Source organism: Bos indicus, chromosome 7, assembly GCF_029378745.1.
Source record: "Bos indicus isolate NIAB-ARS_2022 breed Sahiwal x Tharparkar chromosome 7, NIAB-ARS_B.indTharparkar_mat_pri_1.0, whole genome shotgun sequence".
Classification (NCBI taxonomy): Eukaryota; Metazoa; Chordata; class Mammalia; order Artiodactyla; family Bovidae; genus Bos; species Bos indicus.
The window spans coordinates 82,726,639-82,744,021 of record NC_091766.1 but is presented as its reverse complement, the minus strand read 5'-3'; the positions used below and the strand labels follow the sequence as shown (position 1 = coordinate 82,744,021).

The 17,383-nt window shown below is 37.6% G+C and overlaps 1 protein-coding gene and 1 non-coding gene across 2 annotated transcripts in view; both read left to right on the top strand.

The window, feature by feature from the left end:
- Nucleotides 1–17,383, top strand: part of TMEM167A (transmembrane protein 167A) — a 47,956-nt gene that overhangs the window by 23,436 nt on the left and 7,137 nt on the right. The window contains exons 2-3 of the mRNA XM_070794007.1: nucleotides 8,643–8,752; nucleotides 13,351–13,385. Of these exons, the coding sequence (XP_070650108.1) occupies nucleotides 8,643–8,752; nucleotides 13,351–13,385 (145 nt within the window). The remainder of the gene's footprint in view (nucleotides 1–8,642; nucleotides 8,753–13,350; nucleotides 13,386–17,383) is intronic.
- LOC139184305 (small nucleolar RNA U109) lies at nucleotides 10,577–10,711 on the top strand. The gene has a single exon (XR_011567892.1). It is a non-coding gene; the product is annotated as a small nucleolar RNA U109 (small nucleolar RNA).

The following is a 17,383-nucleotide window of genomic DNA, read 5'->3' as shown; positions in this document are numbered from 1 at the left end:
AAAGGGTTTAGCCTTCCAGCTTTGTGCTTTGTCCTTTGTCCTCAGGATTGCTTTGGAAATTCTGAGTCTTATGTGGTTCCATGTAAATTTTAAGGTTATTGTTACTAGTTCTGTGAAAACTGTCACAGGTGTTTTGATATGGATCACTTTAAATCTATAGATTGCTCTAAGTAGTATGGCTATTTTAACAGTGTTAATTCTTCCAGTCCAAGAGCATGTGATATCTTTCCATTTCTTTGAGTTATCTTTAGTTTCCTTTAGCAGTGTTTTATAGTCTTCAGCATATAAGTTTTTCAGCAACTCAGATAAATTTATTCCTGGGCTTTATTTGGGGGAGGGAGGATGCAATTTTAAACAGGATTGTTTTTTACTTTTTCTCTCTGATAGTTCATTGTTAGTGTAAAGAAATGCAATACTTCTTCCCTTCCATTTTGGATGCTCTTTATTTCTTTTCTTTGATTGCTGTAAGTAGGGTTTTCAGCACTGTTGAATAGAATTGATAATGGAGAAAAGACAATCTCTTTAACAAGTGCTGCTGGGAAAACTGGTCAACCACTTGTAAAAGAATGAAACTAGAACACTTTCTAACACCATACACAAAAATAAACTCAGAATGGATTAAAGATCAAACATAAGACCAGAAACTATAAAACTCCTAGAGGAAAACATAGGCAAAACACTCTCTGACATAAATCACAGCAGGATCCTCTATGACCCACCTCCCAGAATATTGGAAATAAAAGCAAAAATAAACAATTGGGACCTAATTAAACTTAAGAGCTTTTGCACAATAAAGGAAACTATAAGCAAGGTGAAAAGACAGCCTTCAGAATGGGAGAAAATAATAGCAAACGAAGCAACTGAGAAAGAATTAATCTCAAAAATATACAAGCAATTCCTACAGCTCAATTCCAGAAAAATAAACAACCCAATCAAAAAATGGGCCAAAGAACTAAACAGACATTTCTCCAAAGAAGACATACAGATGGCTAACAAACACATGAAAAGATGTTCAACATCACTATCAGAGAAATGCAAATCAAAACCACAGTGAGGTACCATTTCACGCCAGTCAGAATGGCTGCTGTCCAAAAGTCTGCAAACAGTAAATGCTGGAGAGGGTGTGGAGAAAAAGGAACCCTCTTACACTGTTGGTGGGAATGCAAACTAGTACAGCCACTATGGAGAACAATATGGAGATTCCTTTAAAAACTGGAAATAGAACTACCATATGACCTAGCAATTCCACTATTGGGCATACACACCGAGGAAACCAGAATTGAAAGAGACACGTGTACCCCAGAGTTCATCACAGCACTGTTTATATCAGCCGGGACATGGAAGCAACCTAGATGTCCATCAGCAGATGAATGGATAAGAAAGCTGTAGTACATATACACAATGGAGTATTACTTAGCCATTAAAAAGAATACATGTGAATTGGTAGGCAGATGAAACTGGAGCCTATTATACAGAGTGAAGTAAGCCAGAAAGAAAAACATCAATACAGTATACTAACACATACATATGGAATTTAGAAAGATGGTGACGATGATCTATATGCGAGACAGCAAAAGAGACACAGATGTATAGAGTATTTTGGACTCTGTGGGAGGCGGGGGGAATGATTTGGGAGAATGGCATTGAAACGTGTATATTATCATACGTGAAATGGATCGCCAGTCGAGGTTCAATGCATGAGACGGTGCTCGGGGCTGGTGCACAGAGATGATCCAGAGGGACGGGGTGGAAAGGGAGGTGGGAGGGAGGTTTAGGATGGGGGACACATGTACACCCAGGGCAGACTCATGTCAATGTATGGCAAAACCACTACAATATTATAAGGTAATTAGCCTCCAATTAAAATAAATAAATTTATATTAAAAAAAAAAAAAAAGAATTGCTAAGAGTGAGCAAGCATTCTTCCCTTGTTCCTGAATTTAGTAGGAAGGCTTTCAGCTTCTCAGCCTTGAGAATTGTTGCCTGTGAGTTTGTCCTAAATATCTTTTATTGCGTTGAGATGTTTCCTCTATATCTAGTTTTCTAGTTTTTGTTGTGGAAGGATGTTGCATTTTGTTTGAATTCATTTTCTATGTTTAATGAGGTGATCATGTGCTTTTTATTCTTCAGTTTGCTCACATTGAGTGATTTGTAGATATTGAGAAACCTTTGTATCCTTGGGATAAATCCCACTTGAACATGGTGTTCAGTCCTTTTAATGTACTATTTGATTAAGTTTGCTAATATTTTGAGTGTTTTTTATCTATATTCATCAAAGGTATTGGCTTGTTATTTTCTTTTTTTGTAGTGTCTTTGTTTGGCTTTGGTATCAAGGTAATAGTGGTGTCATGGAATGAATTTGGTAGCATTCTGTCCTTTTCAACTTGGACTAATTTGAGAAGCGTAGATGTTTGGTAGAATTCCGCAGTGAAGCTGCCCAGTCCTGGACTTTTGTTTGCAAATAGTATTTTTATTACAGGTTTTCTTTCACTTGATCAATCTGTTCAAGTTATGTTCACTCAATTTTGGCAGGCTTTGTGTTTCTATAAACATTTCTTCTGGGTTGTCCAATTTGTGGGCATATAATTGTTTATATTTTTATGATTTTCTTCTATTTCTGTGGTATCATTTGTTATTTCTTCTTTTTTCATTTCTTATTTTATTTAGGCTCTCTTTTCTTGATAAAGCTGGCTAGATTTTGTAGATTCTGTTTGACTTGTCAAAAACTTTGCTCTTTATTTTACTGATCTTTTCTATTGTTTTTAATCTCTACTTCATTGCTTTCTGATCTTTATTATTTCCTTCCTTTAGGTGACATTGGGGTTTGTTTGTTCTTTTTCTGATTGTTTTAGGTGGTAATTAGGATGTTTGTTAGAGATTTTTCCTGTTTCTTGAGGAAGACCTGTGCTTCTATGCACTTTTTTCTTAGAACTGTTTTTGCTGCATCCCATAGATTTTGTAAGGGTGTTTTTTCATTTGGGGGCTCCCCTGGTGGCTCAGTGGTAAAGAATCCACATGCCAATGCAGAAGACACTAGTTTCATCCTTGAATTGGGACGATCCTCTGGAGAAGAAAGTGGCAACCCACTCCAGTATTCTTGCCTGGAAAATCCCATGGACAGAGGTACCTGGCAGACTGCAGTCCGTGGGGTTGCAAAGAGTCAGACACAACTTAGTGACTGAGCATGCACGTTTTTGTTGTCCTTTGTTTCACGGTATTTTTTTTTTTTTTTTTCATCATTGTCCCATTTATATTCTTGTAGCATGTTGTTTAGTCTCCATATGTTTGTTCTTTTCCTGTTTTTTTTTCCTGCTTGTGGTTGATGTCTACTTTCATACCATTGTGGTCAGAAAAGATGCTTAAGATAATTTCTGTGCTCTTAAATTTGTTAAGGCTTGTTTTGTGATCTTGTATGTGGTCTGTCCTAGAGAATGTTCCATGTGTGCTTATTTAAAAGAAAAAATGTGTATTCTGATTTTTGGAGCTGTAGTGTCTTGTAGATATCAAGTCCAACTGGTCTGATGTGTCATTTAGGATATCTGTTTCTTTATTGATTTTCTGTCTGAAAGATCTGGCCATTGATGCATATATGTAATTAGTGTAAGACCCTCTGGCTGTTTTTAACCATTTATTATTATATAATGTCCTTCCTACCTTTCTTTATGGACTTTAAGTCTCCTTTGTCTAATATGAATACTGCTACCACCAATTTCTTATCATTTCCAATTCCATGAAATATCTTTTTCCATCTACTAACTTTCAATCTGTGTGTTCTTAACCCAAAGTGAGTCTTTTGTAGGTGGCATATTGTAGTGTCTTATTTTTCGTCTAATCTGCCTCTCTGTGTCTTTTGATCAGGTCATTTAGTCCATTGACATTTAAAGTAGTTATTGATGAATATGTACTTATTGCCATTTCAACCTTGTTTTCCAGTTACGTTTGTACTTCTTTGTTGATTTCTTTTTTTTTTTCTTTTTTTCTTTTGTGGTTTGTTGGTTTTCTTTTGTATTATGCTTGAGATCCCTTCTGTTTGATTTTTGTCAGTCTGTTGTATATTTTTGATTTGTGGTGAACCAGAAACTGCAACACTTTGGCCACCTGATGCGAAGAGCTGACTCATTTGAAAAGACCCTGATGCTGAGAAAGATTGAGGGCAGGAGGAGAGGGGGATGACAGAGGATGAGATGGTTGGATGGCATCACCAACTCGATGGACATGGGTTTGGGTGGACTCCAGGAGTTGGTGATGGACAGGGAGGCCTGGAATGCTGTGGTTCATGGGGTCGCAAAGAGTCGGACACGACTGAGCAACTGAACTAAACCAGGTTTTTAAGTATATTGACACATAAGTATATGGCTACTTGCATTTTGTCATTTTTTCTTATTTTCAGTCAATATACTGGCTTATTTAAATGATAGAATTTCCCTGGTGGCTCAGGTAGTAAAGCATCTGCCTACAATGCAGGATACCCGGGTTCAATCCCTGGGTCAGGAAGATTCCCTGGAGAAGGAAATGGCAACCCACTCCAGTACTCTTGCCTGGAAAATCCCATGGACAGAGGAGCCTGGTATGCTACAGTCCATGAGGCCACAAATAGTTGGACAAAGAGTAAAGTTGAGTGACTTTACTTACTCAATCCTTTTATATGCTTGCCTTTCCTATTGTAATTCCCCTTTTCCTATTAAGGCTTGCTTCTTTTCTCTTTAGAGAAAACCTTTCAATATTTCTTCTAGGGTAGGTTTAGAATTGCTGTATTCTTCTAATTTTTGCTTGTCTGAGAAATTCTTTATCTTTCTAGTCTAAATGATAATCTTGCAGGGTTTAATATGTTGTAGGTTTTTCTCTTTCAGAACTTTTTGAGTATATCATGCCACTCCCTTCTGGCCTACAGAGTTTCTGCAGAGAATTCAGCTGATAGCCTTATGGTGATTCTCTTGAATATGACTCTTTGGTTTTCTCTTGCTGCTTTTAGACTTCTGTCTTTGTCTTTAATTTTTGCCATTTTAACTATGATATGTGTTGGTGTGGGTCTGTTTGCTTTCATCTTTAAGGGGACCCTCTGTGCTTCCTCTACCTGAATATCTGTTTCTTTCTTTTGGTTTGGGAAGTTTTTAGTCCTGATTTCCTCAGCTACATTTTCAGTCCCCTTTTATTTCTCTTCTTCTTGGACCCCTGAATTGTTAATGATATACCAGATGGACTTCTCTGAAGGCTCAGTGGTAAAGAATCTATCTACTGGTGCAGGAGATGCAGGTTTGATCCCTGGATCAGGAACATTCACTGGAAAAAGAATTGGCAACCTGGTATTGTTACACGGGGAATCCCACGGACAGAGGAGCCTAGTGGGCTACAGCCCCTGGGGATCAAAAGAGTTGGACATCACTTAGTGACTAAATCACAACAACAACAAAATGATACATCAGAGATCTCTTGTTTACATTTTTAGAATTTTTTCTTTAGCTGTTCTACTTGAGTGATTGCCATCATTCTATTTTCCAGATCACTTATTTGTTCTTTGTAATTTAATCTGCTATTGATTGCATCTATATTTGCTCTTAGCAATTGTATTGTCTGCCTTTGATTGGTTCATGTTTATAGTTGCTAGTTCCTTGTTACAATGATCTGAATTTCTATCAGTTATCTTTTTTAATTCCTATAACATTTTTCTTCCTTTTTGAACCCAGGGTCTGAGAGACTGGTGAGGGCTGTTTCATTTCTTTCAAGGGAATTTCTCTTGTTCTTTTAAATCTGAGTAGTTCCTCTGCTTTTTCATATTTCTTAACTTCATTCTGGCTCTATGAATTTAAGAGAAACAGTTCTCTACTATGGATTTGAAGGTGTGTTTTTAATACGGGAGCACCCCTGTATAGTCTGTGTGAGTGCAATATTTTTGACAACCACAGTTCTGCCCGTGAGCAGCCCAAAATTGCTTCTCTTTTTCCATTGTGTTTGTCCCAGATATAGTGCTAAGCTGTAGGCTTAGTGGATTGGTTCTGGGGGCCAGGGCACTGTGGCTGCGTGAATCAAGATGGTTGTGCTGTTTCCTGGGACCTTAACTGCCTCTGTGGCAGGCCTCTCTCAGGACCTGTCCACCTCAGATCCAGCTCCAAGCAGAGGTGGGAAGAGGGTGGACCTGGAGCACTGAGTACTCCTCCACAGGGGCTCTCTACTGGAGACATGCCTTTCTGTGCATATCGAAGTCCACCCAATACCACTGCCAAAACCCAGACCCACCCACCAACTCCTTCCCCCCTTTACCCCCACCTCCACTTTAGGGGTGCTTCAGATGGATCTCAGGTGGCTTCAGCCTGTAGCAGCTTGAAGCAGGGCTTGAGTTCCCGCCCAGAGACTGAGGCCAGGTTGTGGCAGTGAGAACACCAATCCTAGCCATTAGACCAGTGGTCAGTGACAAGGCCCTGGCCCTTTAGCTTTGCAGAAGAGTACCCACAAAGTTGGAAAGTAGTGAAACAAGTAAAGTATTTGTTAAAAGGAGAAAAAAAAGAACACAGTATGTGTGGATAGACACATGGATAGACTCAAGAGTTGCTGAGTCACGCCCTCAGGGCAGTTTGAATTACTTTTATGGGGTAGTTTCTTCCAGGTTTCTTTTGGCCAGTCATTTTGATTTGCCTGGTTCACAGTCCATATTTGGTATATCTCAGGATCCTCCCATGTGTGAGAACACATCTCTTAGCCAAGATGACTTCTTCCAAAAAGGCATATGGGTAGAATATCCTTTGACATCACTCCCGCTTTGACCTCCAGGGAGCCTTTCTGCAGGAATGTGGTCGAGGAGGTCTCATGACTCCCTAAATGAGAAATGAATGAGAAGCTGAATAAGAAATGTGTGGTCTGGGCAGGGCCCAGCCTCCTCCCTTATTTGTGCTGCTATTTTTGTCTTGGAGTTGCAGTCCATAGGGAATGAATCTCTAGTTGCTTTACTCTGGTGGGTGCCCATCTTCCTCCTGCCTCGGGACTGTGGGCTCTGTGGCTAGACCTGGAACACCAGACTCTGAGAGCTGGCTCCTTGCAGCTGTTAATAGATGGAGTCCTCCTGCAGAGCGTGTCTGTGAAGATTAACTGCTTAGCTGTAGCCCAGCCTGATTCACACTTTGGGAAGTGTGGTGAGGTGCAGCCATCAGCACCAGTCTCTCTCCACCCTGATTGTTAGCAAGCCAGCACGCGTACATTGTTATCAAGTCTAGGCCTCTGAAACCCCTCTGTCTGTTCCAGCAGGCAAGGATGCTTCCCAAGCCTACCTGTGTAGACCCTTTCTCCTTTACACATGCCTACCAGAGGCATCTTGATGTCCCATCTTGATGCCTTTTTTTTCCCCTGTCCTACCTGGTTACATGGAGATCTTTCTTGCAGCTTTGGTTATATAGGAGATCTTCTGCCCATTTCCAGTTGGTTTTCTGTGAGAATTATTCCACATGTAGATGTATTTTTGATGTGTTTTGTTGGTAGAGGTGAGTTTCACATCCTACTCCACCATCTTGATCCCCCTCAGGAAGTACTTCTGAGTCTACTAAGTAAATATATTGTTGGCTACTGTGTAAGATTGATATATTTTAGCTACCTGTATATAATAGAAAAGTTGTTCTTTATTGTATGTACAGTAGCATTCCTGTGTTGTTGTTTTTTTTTTTTTCATTCCTGTGTTTTTAAAAAATTGTAGTATTTACTCCGTCATCTCTTATTGGGCTCCCACTGTGTGGCTGTCGGATAGTTAGGTGCTGGAGATTCAGTTTGTCCCCTCTTTAGGGATGAGTATTATGATAAATGTGTAACAGTTTTATTTAAGAACAGATTCTTGTGTTAAATTTTTTATCTTAAAGTATCAGCAGTGAATGAGCAAGTCCTTTTTCCACCAAAAGCTAATTGACAACTATTAGTTAATGCATGGAACGTGACTACTTAAAAGCATTCTTATTCTAAAAGAATTTCAGAATTGAAAAATCTTGAGCCAGCATTGAGTCTGTCTCCCCATTCTCCACCTAGTTTTACTGATGTGAAACAGATTTAGAGAGGGCAGTATTCAACTGAGGTTGCATAGCCAGCTTACTTGCAGAGCTTGGAGACCGTATGTTCTGCCTAGTAGTCTGGGATCCTAGGACATCTGTATAAATTATTGGTTTGGCTTTGGTGAGCTGTTCTGGATTTGTAACATTTTTGGTGGTATTTTTAAGTTCTTGAATTTAGAATTTTTGTTGCATCTTCTGAATTCCTTAGCCCAAAGAATGGAGAAGAAGGTATGGTCTCAAAATACTTTGTGATTTTGCTTTTAAGGCTTCTATGGTGGCTCAGATGGTAAAGCGTCTGCCTGCAATGCAGGAGACCCGGGTTCGATCCCTGGGTTGGGAAGATCCCCTGAAGAAGGAAATGGCAACCCACTCCAGTACTCTTGCCTGGAAAATTCCACGGACAGAGGAGCCTGGTAGGCTACAGTCCAAGGGGTCGGAAAGAGTCGGACACAACTGAGCGACCTCACTTTCTTTCTGCTTTTAAAAAGCGTTCTCAGACATGTCATTCTGTTTGCCTTTTTGAAGAAAAAAAAGTGATTCTTAATATGGAATTGTCTGACTTTTTTTTTACCTTTGCAGTTTATCTTGTGACATTAATTTTTCTTTTTCTCTTTTTAGTCTGCCATTTTCAATTTTCAGAGTCTGTTGACTGTAATCTTGCTGCTTATATGTACCTGTGCTTATATCCGATCCTTGGCACCCAGCCTCCTGGACAGAAATAAAACTGGGTATGTTACTAATAATGTTTAATCACCCAAGTTAGTTCTTAGAGATATTAAATGCCAACTATTAAAAGTCATTAAGTAATTTAATTTCTATATGTAATTTAGTGTGTATAACTAAATTATAAATTTTATGTAAAATTTTATGTAAAAACTAAATTATGTAAAAATAACTTTTTACATTGTTTTTCCTTGTTTTTAAAAAATCCAAATCTTTATATTCATAGATTCTTACCAAAAAGATAAATATCAGAAGTTACCTGAAGTGTGCTGGACTGAAAAAAAAAAAAGTATTTTAAAAGATGACATAGTTTTTCTTTCTGAAATTATAGCTACAGTTTAGTAGTTTCAGAGACAGGGTTTGGCCTTCGTTTTTATAGTAAAATCCATTATCTTATCTTGAAAGCATGAAACAGTTTATAAGCACTGTGTCCACTACAGTACTAGTATAGACATCCCATCTCCACTCCAGGACTGCTCTAATCATATAGGCTCCCCAGCTGTATCATAAAGCAAACATCTTTGGAGAAATTTAGCTTTCTTAAAGCAATAATAAAAGTTAAGTTTTGGGCATGTCATATCCCTTTTAATTGTATGTTAACACTCCTGCCAAAATTGAGCTTAATGCGATACTACATAGACTTAAAATTTTTCAGTGCCATGTTTCTCATACAGAAATACATGTTGAGTTCAACCAGAAGGACAATTTTATTAAAAAAAAAAAAAAAAAATAGAGACCATATGGTGAAAACTGTCTAAACTTTCTTTGCCTTACAGATTAATTCTGTGAATAATTGTCTTAAGCCTTTCATAGTAAGATCCTTAATCATCTTAAGAAATAATAGGATGAAATAGAACACTTCACATAGGAATAATTAATTATCTCCACCTTTTTTGTTTTTGATGGAAAGGAAAAGTTCTAATTAGAATACTGCAAAGTCGGGCTCTGTTCTTCCACTAAAAAAATCTCCTACAAGAAGCAAAGTAGTAGATATTCAACTATGAGAGGAAATAATTATCTTCCCTTCAACTGCATTATATCTTTGGGGTCATAATTAACATTTATTCAAACATTCCATTATCTAAATCATTTGGCTTTTGTTACTGTTTCTTTTTATTGTGTAGGTTTGTTTGAACATCTATAAAGGCATAGAGAACCCCTACCCAGTTTTGAATAATGAAGATCTATAATCTTATCCAATAAACTGATGATCTGTCTCTATCATCCTAAGGCATTTTATTTAACCTACTGAAGGGGAAAACATGTTATTTGTCCATGGGTTTTTCTCACTTCCTTTGTAGAGATTATGTTCTTATCATTTGACCTTTTCTCTGAACTCTTATTGCACTAAGTCTTCAGTCCCTTTGTTGAAATTACATAATTTTATTTGTTGCTTAGTTGTACAAGAAGCCTTTCTACTCAGCTAAACAATTTGATTTCCTCCTTCCCTTTCTCTGCAATCCCCTGTGGGTTTCTCTGGTGGCTCAGCAGTGAAGAATCCACCTGTGCAGAAGGCACAGATTCAATTGCTGGGTTGGGAAGATCCCCTGGAAAAGAAAATGGCAACCCACTCCAATATTCTGCCTGGGAAATTCCATGAACAGAGGAGCCTGGCGGGCTACAGTCCATGGGGTCGCGAAGAGTCAGACCCAACTTAGCAACTACACAACAGCAACAAAGCATATGGTAGAATGCAGTAAACGATCTCATGGATTGTTAGTTTAGATTTCTAATACATAATGTTTAATAAAGAATGTATTTCATTCATGAATAATCACTTAGTGGTAGAACAGAGTATTTGTACATTTCTGGTGCTGTGACAAAGTAGGCTGCATGTGGAAATGTCTGCTTCTCATTCCTTTGGAAGCAGGAATACATCCACAACATGCTACATTAAAAAAGGAGTTCTCAGGGCTGCCAACCTTACAGTAGAGGTTGAGTAGTAGTATATTTCTCCTACATAAAAACAAAGAAATAGCATGCCTATTTTTACATTTCAAAGTATATATGATACAGTTAGCTGTTTGAAAGGTTTTTTGAAAAACTTTTTGTTTGCTTCTGACTGTGCTGGGTCTTCATTGCTTGCTACATGGGCTTTTCTCTATTTGCAGCAAGTGGGAGCTACTCTCTAGCTGTGGTGTGCAGGCGTCTCATTTCAGGGGCTTCTCTTGTTGAGGAGCATGGGCTCTGGGCCAGGCAAGCTTCAGTAGTTGCAGCTCGTGGGCTCAGTTCCTGTGGCTCATGGGCTTAGTTGCTCCTCGGCATGTGGGATCTTCCCAGAACAGGGGTCAAACCTATGTCTCCTGCATTGGCAGGTAGATTCTTTACCACTGAGCCACAGTGGAAGCCCTAAAAACATTGTCTCTATACAAATGTTAAGCTCCTTTCATTTTGACTTGTACAAATGAAATAATTTCTGTGGAAGACATTTTTACTGGTCCTTGTTCTTTTCTGTTAAAAATGTATATTTATGAAAGTCATAGTAGACTTTCCTTTGATTATACTGAGTGTTCCATGCTTAAGTGAACTAATTAGATAAAATGGACCAATTAGATAAAATGAGTTCTTAATAACTTCACTGTTGAAAATAGCAACTTCATTTTTTGCTGCTTCAAATAGTATAGAACTTAAAAGCAGCAGAGAAGAGTTGCTATTTTGTCTACTTTCCTATTTTCATAGACTTTATAATTTTATCAGCATATATGCTTACTGGCTTATGTCTTTAAAAACTAAGCAGCATATTTGTATTGGTGTTTACCAGCTTAAGTTCCTTTTAGCATTTGGGATATCGTGTAAATGTCTAGGTAGGGAAATATGTGAAAAAGGCCAAAGCAGTACCAAATAATCTCTTATGTTGCCAAATTAGGAATTTTTTTCATTTAAGTAGCTTTTAATATGCTCTGTTATACCAATTTCCTACTGATGCTTTGATGCTAATTTCTAGACTATAAGACCTGAAAAGACCTTGACTATGATGATATGGTTTCAGACTGTTCTGAAGGGCCCTTAGCTTCCCATAGAGGAACTTCAAGTGTCCTACTTCTGAATACCTCAACCCGAGCAGCTTTGAGTCAATAATTCATTTTATAATCAATAGATTTTTAGAATCAAGTTTGCAGGGCATTGCAGATCACTAACCAGTTGTCTTCCATTTTTTGATGAAGTGTAAGCCAATGTTAGTGATACCTGGAGTTATTGTCCATACCTTTAGCCTATGTAATATTGAACACAGCACATGTTAGTCACTGTTCTAAAGACTTTCTGTGTAATAACTCATGTAACCCTTATAGCAACCCTGTTAAAATGAGATAAAATAACCTGCTCATAGTTATGCAGCCAATTAAGTAGAATTGAACTTAGGCACAGTTTAGCCCTGATCCTTTGCTTTCAAGAGTATACATTTGTCCTTTTTATTCCTATAGTGAAGTTTCACCTGTCAGAATTCCTATCTTTCACAATACTTATATTTTTGCCCATTTCATTTAATCTGAACTAAGGGACTTTTTGCTATGATGTCAGGAAATTACTGTATACTTCAGAGGAGGAACATGTTTGGAACTTCATTGAGTCAGCATTTTTTTTTTCAGTCTTAACCATTCCAATATAACGATTTATTGCCAGCCATCTCTTTGGGCAAAGAAAATATAATTTCTCTCAAATATAAACATGATTTTCTTCCTATAACAATTCTAATTCACTGCAGTAATGTTAATTTATCTTGATTTGTAACCATGTGTAATACTATATATATTTCTGTTCTTTTGTCACATCAAAATAATTGTCTACAATATTTTTTTTCAAATATCTCTATTCAGTGAATATCATTGTTTTTAAGCTGGTGTTTTTTAATACTTGGAAAATAAGTGATATATCCATATAATATGTATTTATAATATATTTATTCATGGAACTGAAATAGAAATATTAGTCTAATTTTTATTATTTCCAGAATATATGTATTTTAAATATATATTTTAAATTTTATATGAAATTATAGTTTCATATACAATATCCGTAACCAACGTTTTCTTATGTTGAGATATGTTATATTGAATATATTACATTGAAATATAGGCTCATATTTTTGTATTCCTCCTCATTTAATGTTATGGCCATATAAATACTGTCATTGGAGTTCATGATTATAGATCATTTAAATATAGAACTACATTCAGGAAAGTTTTTCAGTTAATGTCAAAATTTATCCAAAACCAACTGTGTCCATTTACTGTTTTTTCAAAATTAATGTTTATTTAAATCAGTGTTATGTGTTTTTTGCTTTTGAAGGTAAAGCGCTTGAAGTTGATTGAATTAATCTTTTAATAGTAAGCTCTTGTGCAAATTTTTGCCATTCTTACATTAATTTACTTTGGGCCCAACCTGTGACACCACATATGTTCCAATTTCTAATAGTTTCTGTACATTGGTGGTTGATAAGCTATTGTGTCCTACTTTTCTAAATAAGTAGTGGCTCAATATCAAATGAATTTCAGTTTAAAGCAATACATCAAAGTTAAAATGCTAGTATGTAATAAATTACCTATATGATACTGAATAATTTGTCTTTCCCAGTAATCGGTAGCTACTTTTTTATTTTCTGCAGGTTGTTGGGTATATTTTGGAAGTGTGCCAGAATTGGTGAGTCTCTGTCTATTATCTCTGTACTTTCTTATGCTGTAAACTGTTGGCCAGTTATATTCAAACAAACCAAATGTCAGTTTTTAAAGTGCAGACTTCCCAGTTGTGTACCTTTTTGCAGTACTTTATAGAGTTCCACATAACTCTTTTCTTGACTCTATTTAAAACGGTTTCACACATACCTTCTAATATTCACTAATAGGGAGGTGGAAAGCAGGTCAAAGATCTTTGTAATTTAGACAGTAAACAGTCTGCATTCCTGGTTTTGAGGTTACAGGCAAGTATGTATATGCACACATTGTGTAAAGCATGCTACTTCATATAACATGTACCATTTCCATAACGGAGGATGATTTTTGCATTTCATGAAAGGCTTGCTGAGCAACTATCTAATTGTCCTCTGGTAAGTCATAGACTCTTACTAGTTGCTTTTAGAAAACATGAACTATTTCATCTCTTGAATCCATGTATGTGATCATTCTTGAACTTTGTGTAAACGTGGATATCTTCTAACTTTTCATAATAAAGTTAGTAGCATCTTAAGTGTGTAAATGGTTAGATAACAATATATATTAATAAACATTGTCCCATAACATTATGTATAGTATTTAACACAGTACCCAGCACATACTAGATTCTCAAATAATTGGTAAGTAAATGAATTAAAATATACTTTATTCACCAATAATTTTTTTTTTATTGAAGTGTAATTGATGCAAAATAGTATGTAACAGGGCTCCTCAACCTCTGGACCACAGACCAGTTCTGTGGTCTTATTGCTGGGTCATATTGTATGTTTGAATTGCTGGGTCATATTGTAGTTCTGTTTTTACTGAGAAACCTCTATCCTGTTTTCTATAGAGGATGCATTAATTTACATTTCCACCAATAACCTCAGCAACATTTCTTGTGTCCCTTCTGATGATAGCCATTCTAACAGGTGTGAGATGACATCTCATTTTGGTTTTAATTTGCATTTCTGTGATGATTAATAATGTTGATCATCTTTTCATCTGCCTGTTGGTCATCTGTATGTCTTCTTTGAAAAACTTTCTCTCAGGCCTCTGCCCAGGTTTAATTGGGTTGTTTTTTTTTGATGTTGAGTTGTATGAACTGTTTATAGATTTTGGATATTAATCCCTTATCAGTCATGGCATTAGCAAATATTCTGTCTCATTCAATAGGTTGTCTTTTCATTTTGTTGATAGTTTCTTCTGCTGTGGAAAAGCTTTTAACGTTAATTAGATCCAGTTAGTTTATTTTTGCTTTTGTTTCCTTTAGATATGTCCCCCAAAATATGATTTATGTCAAAGAGTATTCCACTCTATTTTCTTCTAGGAGTTTATGTTTTCCAGTCCTACATTTAGGTCCTTAATCTACTTCGAGATTATTTTTATATAAAGTGTGAGGAACTAGCTGTTCTGATTTCATTTTTTTACATGTAGCTGTCTAGTTTTCCCAGCACCACTGGTGGGGATGGGGAGGAGTTCCTGACACAGTTTGGTACAGTGTCTAGGGTGTTCTGAAACTTGGCCTGCCAGTGGGCCAGACCATGTCCCAACTGGACCCAGGGCAGGGCCTGGCCTGCTGCGATGGGGGTTTAGGGGGCAGTCTGAGTCTGTAGGTTGCAGGATTGTCACTAAATTTCTAGCATTTAGTGTCTGCCCCCTGTCAGAGTGAGGCTGATCCAGAGGCTAGAGCAGGCTTCTCTGAGGACAGGACTGGGCTCCATGGGTTTCTGGGGCTGGTGCTTGCCCACTGGTAAGTGGAATGGGGCACTGAACCCTCTGGTGGATAGGGCCATGTTCAGAGGCAGCTGTGCGCTCTTAAGGCAGCATGTCTGCTGATGGATGTGGCTCTGTTCTTACCAGATGGGTTGCTTAGCTTGAGGTGTCTCAGCACTCACCTGTAAGCTGTTGGGCAAGGACACAGTTGGGTCCTACCACTCATAAGCTAGAGGGAAGATTCTACAGTGGTGCCTGCCAGTGTCCGTATGACAGAAGTAACTCAGAATGGCTCCCATCAGTGTCTGTGTCCCGAAGGTAAGATGCAGTCGCCTTTTGCTTCTCCAGGAGATTCTCCAAGGCCAGAAGGTAGGTTTGACTGAGGCTCCTATCAAGTCACTGCTTTGGCCCTGGGTGCTAAAACATGTGAAATTTTGTGGGTGTCCTTTAAGAGAAAGGACAAGAATAAACCTCATGCATTTATGATCAATTAATCCACAACAGTGGAGGCAAGAATATACAGTGGAGAAAAAGTCTCTTCAATAAGTGGTGCTGGAAAAACTTTACAGCCACAGGTAAAACAATGGAATTAGAACATTCTCTAACAGCGTACAAAAATAAACACATATTTAGGTCTTAAGTATCTTAAGACTAGATACTGTGAAACTTCTAGAGGAAAATATAGGCAGAAGACTCTCTGACATAAATTGCACCGTATTATTTTGGATACAACTCCTAGACTAAAGGAAACAAAAGCAAAAATAAACAAATAGGACCTAATCACACTTACATGCGTTTGCACAGCAAAGGACACCATAAACAAAATGAAAAGACAATCTATGGAATGGGAGAAAATACTTGCAAATGATGTGACCGACAAGGAAATTAATTTTCAAAATACACAAACAGCTTGTATAGTTAAATATTAAACAGATAACCCAGTCAAAAATTGGGCAGATCTAAATAGACATTTCTTCATAGAAGACATACATGAATAGGCACATGAAATGATGCTTAACATCACTAATTATTAGAGAAATGCAAATCGGAACTACAATGAGGTATCACCTCACTCCTGGTCAGAATGGCCATCATCAATGGCCATTGAATAATAGATGGTGGAGAGGGCGGGGAGAAAAAGGAACCATCCTGCACTGTGGTTGTAAACTGGCACAGCCACTGTGGAGAACAGTATGGAGATACCTTAGACAAAATTGAGTTATTTAGACAAAAAATGAGTTACCATATGAGTCAGCAATCACATTCCTTGGCATATATCCAGAGAAAACCATCATTTGAAAAGGAAAAGATATATGCACCCCAATGTTCATTGCAGCTGTAGAATATCACTCAGCCATAAAAAAAGAATGAAATAATGCCATTTGCAGCAACCTGGTTGGACCTAGAGATTATCATACTAAGTGAAGTAAGTCAGATAGAGAAGACAAATATATTGTACCACTTACAAGTAGAATCTTGAATTTATTTACAAAAGAGAAATAGACTTGCAGACATTGAAAACAAAGGTGGGGCGATAAATTAGGAAATTGGGATTAACAAATACTATTACATACAAAATAGGTAAATAACAAGTATCTACTATGGTGGCTCAGAAGGTAAAGAATCTGCTTGCAATGCAGGAGACCTGGGTCGATCCCTGGGTTGGAAAGTTCCCCTGGAGGAGGGCATGGCAACCCACTCCAGTATTGTTGACAGGAGAATCCCCATGGACAGAGGAGCCTGGCAGGCTACATTTCATGGGGTTGCAAAGAGTCGGACACGACTGAGCGACTAAGCACAGCACAGCACAGTATAGCACAAGGAACTATATTTACTATATTGTAATATCTTTAATGGAAATAAATCTGAAAAAATATATAAATATATCTGTATGTATATATTTGCATGTATGTGGATGTATAACTGAACACTTTGCTGTATATCTAAAACATAGTAAATCAGCTATTCAGTTAAAAAAAAAAAATTATGGACAGTTTGAGGGGATAAGGAATATCACTGGATTAGAGTCATCAGTTCAGTTCAGTCACTCAGTCGTGTCAGACTCTCCAACCCCACGGACTGCTGCAGCACGCCAGGCCTCCCTGTCCATCACCAACTCCCAGAGCTTACTCAAACTCATGTCCATTGAGTTGGTGATGCCATCCTACCATCTAATCCTTCTCCTCCTGCCTTCAATCTTTCTCAGCATCAGGGTCTTTCCCAATGAATCAGTTGTTCGCATCAGGTGGCCAAAGTATGGGAGTTTCAGCATCA